Source organism: Buteo buteo, chromosome 11, assembly GCF_964188355.1.
Source record: "Buteo buteo chromosome 11, bButBut1.hap1.1, whole genome shotgun sequence".
Taxonomy (NCBI): Eukaryota; Metazoa; Chordata; class Aves; order Accipitriformes; family Accipitridae; genus Buteo; species Buteo buteo.
The window spans coordinates 22,162,081-22,178,405 of record NC_134181.1 but is presented as its reverse complement, the minus strand read 5'-3'; the positions used below and the strand labels follow the sequence as shown (position 1 = coordinate 22,178,405).

The 16,325-nt window shown below is 51.1% G+C and overlaps 2 protein-coding genes across 2 annotated transcripts in view; both read left to right on the top strand.

The window, feature by feature from the left end:
• The window catches only part of LOC142036802 (hydrocephalus-inducing protein homolog), a 114,235-nt gene extending 104,439 nt beyond the window's left edge, over nt 1-9,796 (top strand). The window contains exons 24-30 of the mRNA XM_075040418.1: nt 1,121-1,289; nt 3,235-3,351; nt 4,036-4,245; nt 5,136-5,273; nt 6,971-7,148; nt 7,664-7,794; nt 9,719-9,796. Of these exons, the coding sequence (XP_074896519.1) occupies nt 1,121-1,289; nt 3,235-3,351; nt 4,036-4,245; nt 5,136-5,273; nt 6,971-7,148; nt 7,664-7,794; nt 9,719-9,724 (949 nt within the window). The 3' untranslated portion in view covers nt 9,725-9,796. The remainder of the gene's footprint in view (nt 1-1,120; nt 1,290-3,234; nt 3,352-4,035; nt 4,246-5,135; nt 5,274-6,970; nt 7,149-7,663; nt 7,795-9,718) is intronic.
• Nucleotides 9,797-10,463: 667 nt separating this feature from the next.
• LOC142036199 (hydrocephalus-inducing protein homolog) overlaps nt 10,464-16,325 on the top strand; it is a 43,905-nt gene continuing 38,043 nt past the window's right edge. Inside the window, exons 1-9 of the mRNA XM_075039320.1 lie at nt 10,464-10,563; nt 10,702-10,826; nt 10,943-11,134; nt 11,532-11,681; nt 12,765-13,004; nt 13,286-13,454; nt 13,961-14,146; nt 14,964-15,134; nt 15,773-15,946. Coding sequence (XP_074895421.1) covers nt 10,464-10,563; nt 10,702-10,826; nt 10,943-11,134; nt 11,532-11,681; nt 12,765-13,004; nt 13,286-13,454; nt 13,961-14,146; nt 14,964-15,134; nt 15,773-15,946 — 1,507 coding nt within the window. The remainder of the gene's footprint in view (nt 10,564-10,701; nt 10,827-10,942; nt 11,135-11,531; nt 11,682-12,764; nt 13,005-13,285; nt 13,455-13,960; nt 14,147-14,963; nt 15,135-15,772; nt 15,947-16,325) is intronic.

The following is a 16,325-nucleotide window of genomic DNA, read 5'->3' as shown; positions in this document are numbered from 1 at the left end:
AGTGTGTCCATCTATGTGGCATTAGAAATAGAAGCAGAGCACCTGCCTTGATTTAAAACAGAATGTAATCTGAGTCAGCTGGGAATGTTTGAAAATGTAAAACCATATACTTGTTACTGACAGATGTTGGTCAAACTATAAACTCGGCTCTGTTTGTAAAACAAGCTGTTGAACTGCTTTGCTGAATAATTTGCCAAATTGGTCCTCACACGATTTGTATTTAGAAACTGCTGGGCAGGTAATCATGCCATCAGGAAGTGCCACATCGGTTATAACCTTGTTTCAACAGAGCTGCTGCCCTTTTAGCACTAGGTGCAGTTAGAGCTGTTTTGCAACCAGGGAATACCTGTGGCACAGCAGTGAGATGAATCTTGTCATGGATACTTGCTGCATGTTGATTAAAAACCACCAAAGCTTCCTTCCCCGAAGTGGTTATCGCTGCTGCTTTGGTGCTCATTGGGGATCAATGGGCTGTTTAATTATGAGTCTCTGTCTGGAGTTGCTTGACAAGTCTTTCCGTGTTTGCCTTGGGTGTGTGAGGGTGTTCCCTGCTGGGCTCCCTGGGTGCCACTGAGTGGTGTTGGGCTCTGCCCTGTCAGGGCACAGCAGGCTGTGGGCATCACCGCTTGCTCATACTGACCTGCAGCTGTGGGTAATTGTTAGGGGAAATGTTCAGGATAAATATCTAGTAGAGCTGTAAAACTTCTTGCTTTGGCCCTCTGGGTGGGTGTGTTCAGGAGGGCACTGGTGGGTCCATACTGGGTCGTTGCTGGCTGAATCTGCCCCTTTGCATCTGTCTCAACGTTTTTTGTACAGTTTATCTGTCTTTTCCTTTCCCACTGCGCTTTTTGCCTCCCCACAAGCCATTCACCTCTGTCCTCTTTGGTTCCTTGTTGCAACCAGTTTCTAGCTGTCTGCTCTGCTGCTATACTGGTGTCATCCCTGGGCAGCCCCAAGTGTTGACCTGCTCCATCCTGGTTTGGGAGTTGCTGGGTCAGACCCATTACTGAGCTCACACCACCAGTGCCCGCTAAGGGGCCGCATCCTGCTGAGGAGCTGCTCGTGCAGTCTTCCCTCCCTCCCACTGCAGGTCCGTGATCAAAGTGATGTTGTTTTACAGGTTCAGCCCTCCGGCACCTAAATTTTTCATCAAACCCCAACTACTGAAGGAGGAGGGAACCTGGTCGGAGTGCTCGGCACCTGCAGAGAGCAGCTCTGGGGATGGAGGTGTGGAGGAGCTATCTGAAGCCCTGGGAGCAGCAGATGCAGCCGACTCCCTGGAATCAAAGGTAGATTTTCTTGTATGCCTACCACTTGCATTGCCTCCGCCAGCTTGCCACCGAAAAGCCGTGCTTGTGCCAATCTCTCTTTTTGCTGCTGTGCTGTCACGTGCCCTGAGAGCAGGCTGAGCAGCAGGGCCAGCGGCTGGACACAGGAGGGAGAAATAGGATAGTTTTGCTTGGAGAAGCCTACTCAGATCCTGCTGATCTATGTTGAGTTGGGGATTTTTTTGGCTTGGGTTTTGTGTTGGGTTTTTTTGGGGGGGCGGGGGGGGGTTCAATGTAAAGTGAGGCTTTTATCTGCATCGTGATGTGAAGGTTTCCAGTTTCCTTCCCATCTTGAGCCATGCCAAGTACTGATCTCCATGTACCATCTTCTCCATCTTAGTTAGAGCCACCCATTTTCGTGTCTCTACCTTCACCCAAGAGCTGGTATTGCAATGACAGCTACAGGGCTGCCTTTTATAAAACGAGACTTTACAAAGGCACTGTCTCTTCCTTCTACCATGGAAAATGGCCTTTGGTCTGCTGACCTTCCTGGTGAACCTCAGTGCTTTGGAGCTTGAGCTTGATGCTAGTGGGAACTGGTGCCTTGTTCTGCATCGTGTGGGACAGAGACTGCTCCTGGGGCAATAAAAAAGGATGCAAGAAAGCACAGGAGGTTCCGAAAGCGCCAGCGTTGGCATTAAGTTCAAGGAGAGGGGGTTATCCCTGCTCACATCCAAATATCAGTCATTTTAACTCTGCACGTTTTTTCTGAATCATGAGGAAAGATACCCTGTAGATGTAAAACATAGTGCGGCTAATGTTTTCGGGTAGAAGTATGAAATCATCTTTATTTCCTGCTTTGTTGCCGTGTATGCACAAGTAAACCAAGGAAATTCAAGTGGATATGGCTAAGTAGGATCCAAATTTGTTTCAAAGGATACATCTGGATTGCAGTTTCATCTTCTGCCTGGGTCATTGTGTCAAGGCAATATCTGTATAACCTTCCTGGGGAGGTAGGAGACCACAGGCCTAGGAAAGATGTGGGTTAGCATCTTTGGGAATATGCACCTGGTAAAGCTTTGCTAGGTTTGAAAGTGTGGAGATGACAGAACAAGCATTGAAACATGAGAAGACTCAGCCCTCTGCAGTGCTTTATCTACTGGGGAGGTGTAGCCTCCAGTTAGGTCCAATGATGTCCTGTAAATATTCTTGCAGATTCTGCTCATGTCAAGGCCCTGGCACAAAGCACTTCTTTGCATTACTGAAGAAGCAGGTATTCTTAAACTTCAAGAGCAATCGCAAAGCCCTTGTTTATAAATAGGGGTCAGAAGCCCGGGGATGAGGTTCCTTTTGAAAGATGGCACCTCTAAGGTTAAACACCAGCTCTCAGCTGCTGCAAGACAGAAAAATGTTTTAGCTGCCTTCTTCAGGAAGGTGTCATTTGAGAAGAATGACCTGGTGGAATCCTCAGCTCTCCAGCACTGATGAGTGCACGAGATTAAACTGAAGCACCATCTGAAATTGGATAGTTGTGCCAAGCACTTCCTAAGTTGTTATTTTCCCAGTTTTGATACTTCTCATTTGCAGCTGTGTTCCTGTTTTTGTCATGGAGAACCTAACCTGTCCAGGCATCGGGTCCTTGGCATGTTTCTTGGGCAGGAGTGAGTGAAGGCGAGCTGGCATGAGGGTGCAAAATGCCCTTGAGGTCTCTGCCAGGACTGAGTGCTGGGTGCATCCAGCTTCCTCATGCAAGCTTGCATGTAGGAAGTGCAAATGGAACCTATGTTTCATCTGTGGCTGGGCTTGGACCCATGCTCAACTGTTGGCATGGACATAACCCTACTTGATTTGCACCCAGGTCTCATTTTAGCTGCTCCTGGCTTGATGAGGTGGTGAAGCCTGCAGCAGAGTGGTCTCACTCAGAGCAGCCAGCTGCTTACTGCAGCCCATGGTGCTTGTTTTCCAGCTGCTACCATCCGGTGCTGTGGAGCTGGAAGGTGCTGCAGAGCCTGATAGCCCAGTGAGGATCAAGGAACTGATGCAGTTCATGGAGGCAGAGCCCCTTGCCTTGGGAGTGAAGGAGGTAAGTGGGAATCCGACTTGCTTATATAGCCCCCCATTCCCACGGTGGCCCTCAGTGCTGCTCACAGAGTGGCCTCACACCCCTCCAAGCACATGGCACAGCACCGCTGAAGCAACTGGTCGTTGGAGAGGCCATGCGGGCCACGTCATAGGGTTGACCAAGGATGTTACCAGTGCAGGACCTATGGAGGGCATTATTCATCTTGTTACTAATCGAGTGGTCAATAGGAGATTTCTGCAGTAGCTTTCACTGTAGCATCTTGAAAGAGAGCAGCATGTAAGTCAGAGAGAGAGTGGAAAGCATCAAGAGTCAGATAAGCTGGGCTGGAGTCTTCTCCCCGGCTCCAAGGGCTCTCAGCTCCGAATGTCATGTTTTTGTAAAGGCAGTAAAAGGTGTTTTTTAAAGGGAAGCTATGCAGTGGAGAGCATTTCTTGCTGCCAGGAGACATCCCAAATTACTTTAATGTAGTGTATTAATTAATGCATTAATTAGTGAGTATGGGAGATTTTTCCCATGGTCCCTCCACTGGTAAGTGGAATGGGTGCAGGATGAGATTAGGATGATTTTGCTTGTGTTTGAGGAAGAGGTCCCTCCAGGCATGTCTGTACTTTGCTCCAAGCCATGGCTGCTCTTCTGCATCTATTTTCATGTTTGACATCTCGATCTCTCCTTCCGTACCTCCAGGTTTTCGATGTCCTACCGCTGTATGGTGTGCTGCAGCCGGGAGAGAGCCAGAGGGTCATGTTCACCTTCTTTGGCCACGCAAACATTGTCGCCCATGTCATGGCACTGTGCCAAGTGGAGGGAGGGCCGACCTATGAGATCAAGCTGAGTGGGGAGGCTTCGCTCATCAACTACCTCCTAAACGTCACGGAGATTGATTGCGGGCTGCAGGTATTGCATGCTTCTCTTGGCGGAGGTCCTTGTCTTGAAACCATCACTACTGGCAGGTTGCTACCCACCGAGGTCTAGGGCTCTCTCCCCTTCCCAGCTACTTTGTTGGCTCTATGGCTTGGAAGTACAACCTTTGAGTGATACATCCTGCATCCAAGCTGGTTTTTAATGGCCATCTCCACCCCTCCTAAAGTTGGGAATTTCTCCTTTTCAAGGTAACTAGTGCTGTCTCCTGGGGCAGGCAGGATCCCAATGGTGATCTCCAGAGGGACATGCACCAAGACATCCATCTGCTGATCCACTCCTAAAGCCTGAGGTCCAAGGAGATGCTCTCTTTTAGTGCTCTTGATTAATCAACAAAATAAACCAGGGAGGAAGTTAACTTGGGCTTCCTAGTCACTGTAGCTGGAAAGAATGTCCCAGAGTAATCCCCACTTCTTTTCAGTTAAAAACCCCACAGATATTTCCAGCTGTTGGCCCTGTATGTGTTGCACTGTCTCCCCTTTTGCTGTCACTGCAAGCACTGCAAATACTTGTATGCGGGTGCCTTTTCTTCTGCAATGTCTTGATGCCATCTCCTTTGTTTCAGCTAGGTGGTAGATGACATCTTAAAGTGCAGAGAACTTGTATCCTCTTTGGTTTCTTTATTACTGCTCTTCATGTGGTTGGTATTGCCTCTCTGCATGCTGCCATAAATATCTGTTGCTGTGTCAGGCTAAGAGGTACCCTGTGGCTGTGGGTTCCCCAGGTTATCCTGGGGGAGTCAAGTGCTCGTATCTCCCCTGCTTCTCTCCTCTGCTGTGTTTGTTTGCTGTCTTCCCAATGAAAGAAGGAGATTCCCAGTATCAGGCCTGTGTCTTCAGCTTTCCACTCCTCTGTTCTCTCTTCAGCGGTTTAATGAAGTCACTGAAGCAGAGATCACCCTGCAGAACAGTGGGAAGGTGGGATTCACCTATGTGGTGCTAAGCCCCAGCGCGGCCACTGCAGACAGCCCTCTGCCCGGCGTGCCCCTCGTCATCCCCAGCACAGTGAGTCCGGGGGTAGCACAAGTGATTAACCCTGACCATGTCAGGCTGCCCAAGAGAGGGTTATAGGGAAAACAAGGGGAAGAAAACAAAAGAAAAAAAAAAAGAGAAAAACCCACAAAAGCAGACAGGAGAGACAAGGTTGTAAGCAATTGCTGCTGGGGGGCAGAGAAGGTCAAGCAAGTGTGGTTCTAATAGACTCCCTTAATGGCCTTTGCTGGCGGGTGGCTCTGCTATCGTACAGCAACCACTGGCAGAGGCACGACTGCCTCGGTAGCTCTCTGGACCCCAGCTGCTGGGCTCTCTGGTTGTGCGGACGCTGGAGCTGGATGATGCCAGCTCTCCTGAGGGTCACCTTACCCAGTTTGTGTGATTGGACAGGACTTAGTCCTTGTCCCTGCCTGTTACAAACCCTGCCTGCCCCCTGCCAGCGCGAAGCGGGACTTAACTGCTTTCTTGCTTCATGAAGCTCCTTTGCTAAGAATTGTAACAGCTCCTGTAGTGGTCCCTCACTCCTTCAGCTTTGCTGCTCTGCAGCAGCTTTGAGGGGCAGTGAGGGGGCCAGGGAGGACCAGGGCTGGAACAGTGAGGAGAGGAGTTTGCAGCATCCCACCATCCCAGCTTTTCAGTCTTGCGTGGATGTTTTTGAGCTGGAACAGCATTCCTATCTATGTCCCTTTTTACGATGGGAAGAGGAAGCCAAAAGGCTCTCACATTCCCTCACGCTTGTCTCCTACAAGGGATGACACACTGATGCCCTCTTCCTGCAAGCTTCTGAAGATACAGTTCTGCTTGGACCCGTGCAGTCTGTTGCTGTAACAGCATCATCGATGCTGACAGCTTGACAGGGCTCGCTTTTGCTGCAGCTGCGTTGTGCACTGGAGTGAGGGCTCAGGGGACCAAGTGGCAGGATCTGTCCCACTCAGCAGCTTCTCCCTGCAGTGTGGAGGGGAGCAGGGAGCTGAGGGTCCAGCCCCATGTGCAGAAGGCGAGCCAAAGAAAGCTGTGGCTGTGCTCTCTCATCCAGAGCTGTGTTGCTGTCTGCTTGCATTTGCTCTCAACCTTGCTGGCGTGAGCCCAGCCCGGGGCTCGGGCAGCCCTTCTGGAAGCCCGTAGAGGAGGTGTCCTTTCCATCAACACCTTCTTCCCTAGATCTCATCCTAGTTTCTGCTCCTGCATTTCCAGAGATGTATGTTTGCAGATCACCGTGAGTCTGGATAGGCTTGTCCACCCTCAGTGTAACCACACAGGCAGGAGGTGTTTTGTTGGGATTGTTAATAAGGGATCAGGCCCTTCAACACCAGCCTGGGAACCACTGATGTGCTGTGACAGGAGCTGCTGGCCCTGCTGAGAGCACAGGCGTTTCACTCATCTTCCATAGCGGCTGGTAAAAAAGCTTTTATTTGTTCAGTCTGGCTCTTGCTAGCAGAGGGTAAACACCGTTAGCAGAAGAGCTGTGCTCATGCTGAGCAAAGGGCAGTCTGTCCTGTGGGAATGCAGCCTTCCGAGCCCTCTAAAGGACATACTGCATCCTGGTGTAGGAGAATTGAGCTTTTGGATAGAAGAAAGCTAGAAAGCAATGTTGTCTGACGTTTTCTTATATATGAGAAACTGTCATCTCATCTCAGCATGTCATCTGAGCCATCCTTCCACCAAACCCTCTTTGGTACGTTCCTTCTCTCTTCTCCCACGCCCTGCAGGGCTACATTGGACCTGGCAAGGAGCAAGTGCTCAAAGTCTATTACCTACCAGGAGTGCCTGGAGTCTTCTGCAGGACTTTCCAGATCCAAGCAGGTCACCTGGAGCCAGAAGAAATCTCCCTGAAAGGAGAGGGGAGCTTTCCCAGGATCTACTTGGACCTGCCCAGGAACATCAAAGGTGAGCACTGCCTGCCTGCTCCCCAGGAAGATCCCCTGTTTTTTTCCACCATGCCATATACCCATAGGGCAGCTCGCACCCACCTCCACCAAGCCTGGAGATGTCAGGGCTGTTAGACCAACACTAAGTCCTCTGGTTGCTTCCTGAGTCTCTAGAAGCCTGTGTGGGCTTTGCCCCAGGAACCATCCTGCAGAGCTTGCCAGCATTTCTGTCGGAGTCCTGGCAAAACGATGGCTAGACAGAAACACTTGGGAAAGCTGTAATAGGGGCTGGCAGGGATTTTGGCAGGGTTGGATTTGTATCACATTGCAGGGGATGAGATGCTCCTATGTGGGGAGGAAGATGGGTGGGAGTGAACATCAGGATTCATAGAGGAAAAGCAGCATCCGCTTTCCATACATTGCTCGAGGAGTGTGTTTCTGGAAGAGGCCAGCGTGGGGGGAGTGGGGCTTCCCAGCTCAAATGGGAATGGCACTGTGCCCACAATTCTATTTGTGGATGTTTTCTTCCTTCAGGAAATGAAAAATATGAGAAGATCCTCAAGGAGGTGAAAGAAAAGATGGAAGAAGACAGCCAGAGAGATGGAGTAATTGTTCTGGAGGAGGCTGCGACCGTGGAGCCACCCACGGATGACTCGGGCACCATGGTGAGAATGGCTGCTGCCCCATTTGGCACATACCACCCTCCCCTTGTGTCGTTTGGTCCCCTTGCACCCCGCAGGAGGCTTCCCAGTGCCCTGCTGGCACATGGGTCTTCCCTGCCCACACTTGGCCATGACCATACATCAGCTCAGCATTGCCCCAGGGGCTGCCCACTTCTGGCAGTTGTTCCTCCTGTAGGTGCACGAGCTTCCCGGGCTACCCCAGGGAGAGATCCTGAAGACCACACTCAAGTCATTAGATTTATGGTACTTTGTGACGGAGATGCAGGTCATCGCTGCAGTATTTGTTGCTCACAACCCAAGCCCTGCCAGGTTTACAGAGCTTAATAGCAGCAGCCCAATTGCAACCTGGGACTGTGCCGTCAGTGTTCATCTCCAAGAGGCACCAGCTTTACTTTGGTTCCCTTTTCAAGAGAGCTTTTGTCCAAGCTGCTTTGGCACTGGCTGGAGGCAGAAAAATACTCAGAGCTCTGGAAGGTTCCTGGCTTGTCTGTCTGTCTGGCCAGATCAGCTTTTATAACAGCAAATGGGCAGGAGAAGATGCTGGAGCTCATTTCTCTTGAGATCAGATCCTGACTAAGAGTGCAGGAGGTGTCACAGACACTGAGCAGCGAGACAGAAGGACCCCATCACCCCTCTCAATAAGAGCAGGGTGCGATCCTCTTTCAGAGACAAACCTGTGCCTTGGGAAGGACTTTTGCCAACCAGCCACTGTCTTTCCTTTCCTCAGCTGGACACTTGGCTGCAGATGCAGATGGAGCAGATGCTGATAGAGGAACATGCCCTGGAGCAGCAGAAAGCTCTTGCCTCTGGTCCCCTGGCGGATACTGCCTTTGACCAGCGTGCTCGTCGGAGGCTTCTCAAGTTAGTAGGGGCTCCTGTACCCTATTTCCAGGTGCCCCAAGGCTAACACCCAGCAGTGCACCCCTGCTCCTGAGAGCTCCTTGTGTTTGCAGAGCTGGGAATAGCTGGGGACTTCAGAAAGGGTCTGATCCTGATAGCTTTGACATGCTCACTGTGGGTACCTGAGTGTCCTCACTTCCACAAGGCCACCCTGAGCTTTGGAGGTGTTCAACTCCCTGCAGATGTTGGGTTCTATTCTTAGAGCTGACGGTGTCCAGTGCGGACCCTCAAGCCCTTCCAGACAGCACAGGCACCATCCCTGCTGACCAGCTCTGAAAGAGGCAACTCAAAGCTGGTGTATTTGTTCCAGCTAACAGACCATGCTAAGCAAAAAGAGCAGGGAATCTCACAGGCTGACAAACCCCAAATCAGGTGGCTTGGGTGCTGGTGGGACTGCAGGGCTTACCTAGGAAACTTGGTCCTTCCCTTTGTTCCGGCATGATCGGGCACAGGCATGGTAGGTTCCATTTCAGGAAGAAGATGCTCTGCAAAACAGATCATTTACGTGTTTTCCCAAGAGGGATTGCTCTGGAAAAGGACCTTCCCATGTATGTTGTAGGTGTTGATTACTGCATTTACCAGTGCTGTTTTGGGGATAGATATGGTTGCAGAGCGGTGAAGATTTCCTGTGCAGGCAAATCTTATTACAATGTCCTGAAGCAATTTCAGGCTCGGGCTGTACACCAGGCTTAGCAGTTTCATTGAGACCAGTGGAGGTCCAGTGGACTTAACTACAATGGCTTTTTGTAGCAAAGGAGCTGTGACCAGTATCCATTTTAAACTAATGTTATTTTAAGGTCCCATTGGTAGCTGATAAAACCTAGGACTTATGCTCCCCATGGCTTGCAAAAGTCTTACTACCAGATGGTCAAGGCTTGGGTTTCACGGGCTTGAGTTGGCTTTTTACAACAGTGAATACAGAAATATCCACTTTATTTGCATCTTCTGCCCACTTAGAAATGTAGCCAGGCTGTGGTTTAAGGACTGTCCTTACTTCTCCTTTCAGAGCTGAGCTGCCTGAGTATGTCCTGGACTTTGGCTACGTCATTCTTGGTAACATCCACACACACATAGTGAAGATCACCAACACTGGGCAGTTCCCTGTGTGTTTCCACGCTGATGGACGGGTCCTGCGTGGCACAGGTAACAGTGCTGGACAGACTTCATGTGGGCTTGAAGGAGCTGTCTCCGACAGATTAGCTTAAGCCACTGGACATGTGGAGTTTTTTTGAGTGCTCATTTGTATCGCTTTTTCCTCCTTGGGATCCTCTGCCCAGTGCTTTAGAGCCTGAGTTCTCCTGACCAGCAGTGCCCAGAGATCTGGCCTGTCTGTGACTGCTCTAACAGTTCATTGCAGGGGCTAGATGGGCTTGGTGGCCTTGGTCACCTCTCTGCATCATCTGCTCTTGGCTACCATGAGCATCACCTGAGTTTCTTTGTGCACTCTGTGGGCTTGTGTTGGAAACAGATGGACCCTTTGTGGTTTGGAAGTGCTTTGTTTAAATTTCATGATGTCATAGCACTTCTGTTAGCCTTTATTGAGAAAACAGCCTATGAGGTCCTCTGTTGTATCAAAATAGGCTTCCGAAACAGGCCTTGAGGTAAGGCTTCAGTACCATCAAATTGTGACTCGTTGTGTCTGAAGGATGGTCAGGTGTCTCCTCTAAGTTGTTTTCCAGGGAGCACCACGGCATGGGGCAATCTCTAGTTGGAAATTCTCCTTTGGAGAGGTCTGTGCATCTTTCCCTGGGATGCGTGATGAAGGAATTTCTGGAGTTCCTCAACTGACGTGCTTCCTTTTTACCATGTGGGGCTTGGATTCTGGCTGTGAAAACCCTTTCTCCTTGGGCAGTGACAAGGGAGAAGGAGTGGCAGGCTTTTCCACAGATGCAAAGAGCTGCCAGCCAGGACACCCAGATGGCCTTAATGTGCTTGTAACACATTCATGTTGGTTGTGTATCTCAGCTGTTCTATTTTCATCTGTTCAAGGTTTCAGCGTGGAGCTGGACCGCGTGAAGCACCTGCCCTACTGCGAGACAGAGACATTCGAAGTGCGCTTCGACCCACAAAGTGCCAACCTGCTGGGAGAAGTGGATGTGCTCCTGCCCATCGAGGTACTGCATGCTTCCTCACCTTCCTGTGCCCACACCACCTTTTGGGGCAGGTGGCACATTGGGGACAGCAGCAGATGTCACCTGGGGTCTCAGCTGGATGTTCTGTCCTTCACTAGGTAGCAGGAGGCCCCACATTTCACATCCGCCTCCGTGCCAACGTGGCTGTGCCGTCCCTCTGCCTCTCCAGGGACAGACTGGAGTTCTCCGCTGTCCAGTGTGGGCAGTGCCGGGAAGAAACCATCCAGCTCCACAATCAGCTCCAGGTCCCCTGTAAATGGTTCATCACCGTGAATGAGCCTGTTAAGAAGGTAAAGCACAGATAATGTTTAACATGTAACTTCTTGGTGGGGTTTTCTTTGCCTTTCTTGCCTTTTCTACCCCTGTGGCTGCTTGAGTACTTGGGCTACAGCTCATTTGAGGAAGCTTTTGAGGGTACAGAGCAAGGCTGGTTCACCTGGACCCATTAATTAGCTGATGCTTTGCTTCCCTGCCACCTTCACCCATTCCTTCTTTTCTGAGGACAATGCCTCCCCATCTGCCTGCCCTGCCTACATGTTTTTTCTCCAGTTCTAGGCCACTGGTGGCCACATCTGGTTTGGATATGGGTGTTCTCAGCACTGTGACAGTATCTCAGAAGACTGCAGGAACTGAGGGTCTGTCCTCACAGACCAAGACGACCTCACACAATTGGGTTTTTGTGCTCAGGTGGACAAACATTTGCCAGCAAGCATGCGTCGGAAGCGGCTCCAGGAGTTGAAGGCCAAGCCCTGTGTCTTCGAGGTGCTGCCCTCAGCTGGAGCCCTCGCTCCAGGACAGCGATGCAACATGCGAGTCAGGTTTTCACCCACGGAAGAGGTGAGATTGGCAGGTGTCACCCCCAGGAGGTCTGGTAGGGCAGTGTGGTAACGAGAGCCCAGCGCAGGGAGGAGATGATGAGATCTGCCTCCACATGGAGCTTTCTGCAAGCCCTGTACCCGCTGTGCCTTTTTCCCCTGCAGGACACTCTTCTGAGAAGGGCTTTGAAATCCCCATGGGGAACTTGCACAGAGAGCATCAGGATACTGCAGTGTGGCTAACTCTCAACATGTGGGGGGAAAATCTGCCTGTTTCCCCTCATCTTCCCCCTTGCGTGCACTTATTTGCAGGCTGTAATGCCCTGGTGCAGAGCAGCTGGCATGCTCACAGTTGATAATCCTGGAAGGGCCAATCTAGGCTAATCCTGCTGCTGGTACCAGCAGACAAAAAAGCCACCAGACACCTTCCTGGGCACAGCAGGACAGTCACCTGTAGTGATGTGCTGCCAGCAGTCCCTGTGGCTCTGGCCCAGCCTGTCTGCATGTTCCCATGCAGTTTGGGAGTCAGCTTAAATGATGGAGCATTCCCAAAGGCAGTTTGCATGTGGCCACTGTGACTTGGAAACTGGCAGCGTGTAAGTATGGACACAGGTACTTCCATGCCTGGGAACAGTGCCAGGGATGTTTTAATTGCTAGTAGAGATGTAACCATCTTGTCTCTGGCTTTGACCAGAGCCAAACACTAAGCAGAGACGACCCTTATTTCTAGCCAGTGAGAGCTCATCTGCCTCTTTCATATAGCTAACGTTTGCCTGACACAGCAGTGCCAGGACTGCATCTGGGCAACATTACCCTGAGGACCTTTCTCATGAGCACCGTGCTCCCTCATGACTAGGTGAAAACATCTGATAGTCCATTTTAGATTCATCTGATACCCAAATATCCAGTTACACTTCACAGCAGGATCCATCCCAGTTACTCAGAGCCAGCATGCAGATGCTGTAGCGCCTGCCATAAGTAAATACCTGTTTTCCATTCGCCTTAGAGGTACCGATAACACCCCTGACCTTGGGGCAAGAGTTGAATTTGAGGCCCTGTCACCTGGGACTTAAGGGAGGAGCTTTCTGCACTTCTCTCTTTTCAGAAGTCCTACAGAAGCGAGCTGAAGATTAACATTTGCCAGAGCAACCAGCACCTCCAGCTGCAGGTCTCGGGGCATGGGCTGGAGCCACAGCTGGAGTTCAGCCCCCCAGTGCTCGAGCTGGGACCATTGTTGCCATCCAGCCGTGGGGCGGAGGGGACAGTGGTGGTGAAGAACCCATGCGAGTTCCCCATTGAGTTTTACTCGCTGGAGTTTGACCAGCAGTACCTTGCTGAGGAGCAGGTGAGAGGGAATGTCTGGTCCCCATGTGCATGCTCCCATAGCTTCACAGCACTCCAGCATTCCCAGGCTTGTGCCAGGGAGATGGAGGCAGTCCCGAGGGCAAAGCCTGGTGGCACTTTAGGGTTAGCCAGCTCTGTTGGCAGGCTGTGGAGGGGCTTGGATAAGTCCGTGTTGTTGGGAGGAAGGAATGAGGGAGAAGATAGGTTTGTTGGGGAGTCTATTCATGTGATGAAGGTCAAGAAACGCATCCCATATATGGTTTCTCTTCCCTATGTGCACAGATCCTGCGGATGCTGAAGGACTACAATTGCCACAATACCTTGTTGCTGCCTCCACGTGCCCCGGGTGAGAAGCTGCCCCCAGAGGTGCTGGAGTACCACCAGGACCAGAAGAGGCTGCAGGATGAGCAGGCAAAGTCCAAGACTGGGGAACCAGTAGGCCAGGACAATGGTGAGGGTTTGGCATTGGCTGTCCTGAGTGTGGACACAGCAAGGATTCCAGCCCACATACCCTGAGCTCTCCATGACCTCATTCTCCATGGAAAGCCCGTGCTTTTAGCAGCCACCCGTTCCCCAGCTTGGTGGAAGAATTCTGGGGTGAAAGCATGTAGCTTGTAACACACATCCTCTACTAGCCCTGAGTGCAGCCAACGCAAGCTCATATCTGCCTGCCATGGACTGGGGAAATAGTCAGGATGTCCCTTTATGTTCCTCCTCCACAAAAAGTAGGATTGGATGAGGTTTTTTGGCCAGAAGGACCAGGTCTAATGTCACCAGTTATCTTATATTTGCTTCTTCCTAGCAAAAAAGCACAAACTCAGAATCCACCCGAGGGTGGAGACAGCCTGGACAGGCTTCTCCTTGGGAAGTTTTCCATCCTTGCATGTGGCAAATGGCAAAGAGTAGATTGCCTGACTCTTCACCCTCTTCTTCCCTCCCCATGTCCTTCCTTGTCAGCAAACTTTGAAGATGTCCAGTCTCCATCAGATCAAGGAAGAAAGCACTCTGCTGGGATTGTTCACGCTGTTTCATCCCATAGCTCAGTCATTCCCTTCTCCATTTGTGATGAAAGCCAGTCCAACAAGGTGGACTCTAAATCTGAATGTGGAGAAGAGGAAGGTGTTGAGAAAAGACAGGGAACAGGTAATAACCCTAAGCTCTTCACCTCTTTTATGTCCATTGTGGCAAAAGGGCCTCAGTGGAGGATTTCAGTGTCACCTCCATCACTTCACTGCAGCCTGGTGCCATCTTCACTCCTGTAGGCCCTGAATCTGCTCTTGCATATGAAGTCTGTAGGATCCTGAGAAGAGTTTAGGGCAGGGACAAGTGAGAGGCCAGGGAGGTTTCCCCCAGTTTTGCCAAATGAGCACCTTTGCCCCCAGGAGCTGCTGGGATCAGGATGATGCTGTTCCCTTTCCTAGACAGGGCAGCACTCTCTCTGTCCTCGGTGGCACTGCAAGCTGAGATGGCTTTTGGTGACCTCCTAAGCTCTTTGCAAATGCTGTTATGGTGAATTCAGAGCCGCAGGTCCTAGTATAATATTCCTAAAACATCCAGCTTTTGGATAATCGCTTGGTGCCCAAATGGAGCCCCTCCCTTGGGACTGTGTAAAATGCCTAGTTTTGCCTGTCCCCACCTTACTCAGCAGGAGCTGGGACCAAACTCCCATGAGGACTATGTTGACAGTTCATGGAAGGAGATTTGGCCCAATCCTTTTAGGTATTGCCAGATGCTCATTCTTTTGTCTTTCTGTCACCTCATTTACTATACTCTGAATAGGCACCTTCACCAGCATCTAGGGCAGACCCTGATCTGCACAACCTAGAGGAGAGCCATGGTGAGACCGCAGGTGTGATGTTGGCTTCAGCAGAGTCTCCTCTCCCAGGATGTGAGGGGATGGGGAGGATGATCAGGATCACAGGTAGGCAGGAGGCTGACTTTTCTACCTGGTTCTTCACAGCAGAGCATCAGCAAAGCACCACCAGCAGCAAGGAGGCCATAGGAGAACTGGACGACAGCCCTGTCTATAGGGCCATCGCCCGCCACCTTGGCACCGACATCTCTGCAGAAGGGCGCGCAGCCCGAAACCGCAGAGGGATCGTCGTCATCGTCCATGGGGCACCCCTGACAGGTACGGGAACCATAGCCCTTGGCTGCAAGAAGGGGGGGAAGCAGGAGAGACATATCCTGGTGGACCATGGTGCTTGGTTGTCCAGTTGAAGTGAAGCAAGGTAAGCCACAGCTCTGCTGGCACATGAAATGGTCCCAGGCCATTGCCTAGCTAGTGCAAGTGGTGTGGCTCATCTTGTGTCTGTACAGCTAGGCTCTCGTTTCCCCAAACAAGGTGGCCACGTCCCCGTTGCTTTGTGGGACCACATTGCCTAGTGTCCATGTTGCCTCTTGGGAGCAGTCCCTAGCCCATACTGACCCCCAACTGTGCCCAGATGTTGCCTGAGTCAGCACCGACCAGCCCAGGCTAGCAAGTGGTCTGAGTGGTGGTGGGACAGGGCTCAAAACGATGTCCTGGCCCAGGGTTGAGGTCACCACAAGGGACAAAGACCTCAGCTGAACATGAGGTGGAGACGATCCCCCTGGCTCTAGAGTTCAACACTTGTAAACATGCTCAAGCTGCCTCCCTTATGGTCTCCCCTGAAGGGGCACTTGCTTTCCGACCGTCCTTGAAACTTTGAAATCCTGTTTGGGGGCTTTCCAGAGCCCTGTAAATGCCTCACGTGCAAGTGTAACCAAGCAGTCTTCCTCTTTCTCAAGGAAAGACAGTAGCAGCGGTTGCCCTGTCCAAATATTACAGTGCTGCCTGCTTGTCTATCGACGCCGTGGTGACAGAAGCCATCTCGGACAGGAGCAGCTCAGCAGGGCTCCGTGCCCGGGAGCTGTGCATCAGGGCTGCCATCGAGCAGAGCCACAAAGAGACAGAGGATGCTGGTAAGGAGAAACGCTGGACCCAGAGCAGCCCGTTGGAAACACACCATGACCTTCCACTTCTTGCTCCAGAGAAGAAGTCTGACAGCCCTTGGGTCTCTTAGTGAACATGGGTGCAGCGTGTAGAAACGCAAAGCCGTTTCATAAAGCACCTTTTTTATTTAAAAAAAAATAATCTCTATTTTAAGGGCTCAGACAGGGGCACTTTTACTGCCCCTGGGCTTCTTGGCACATGTTCCTTTTCCTAGGAGTGGTGAAGCACACCTGTATTTTTCTCAGGGTTTTGTTATATTTCCTCAAAGCTGAATCCAGCTTGCTTCTCATGGCCATCAGGCAGAGCTGCTGCCCACTTTAACTGGGAAAAAGCCCTCTGAAGTGCCTC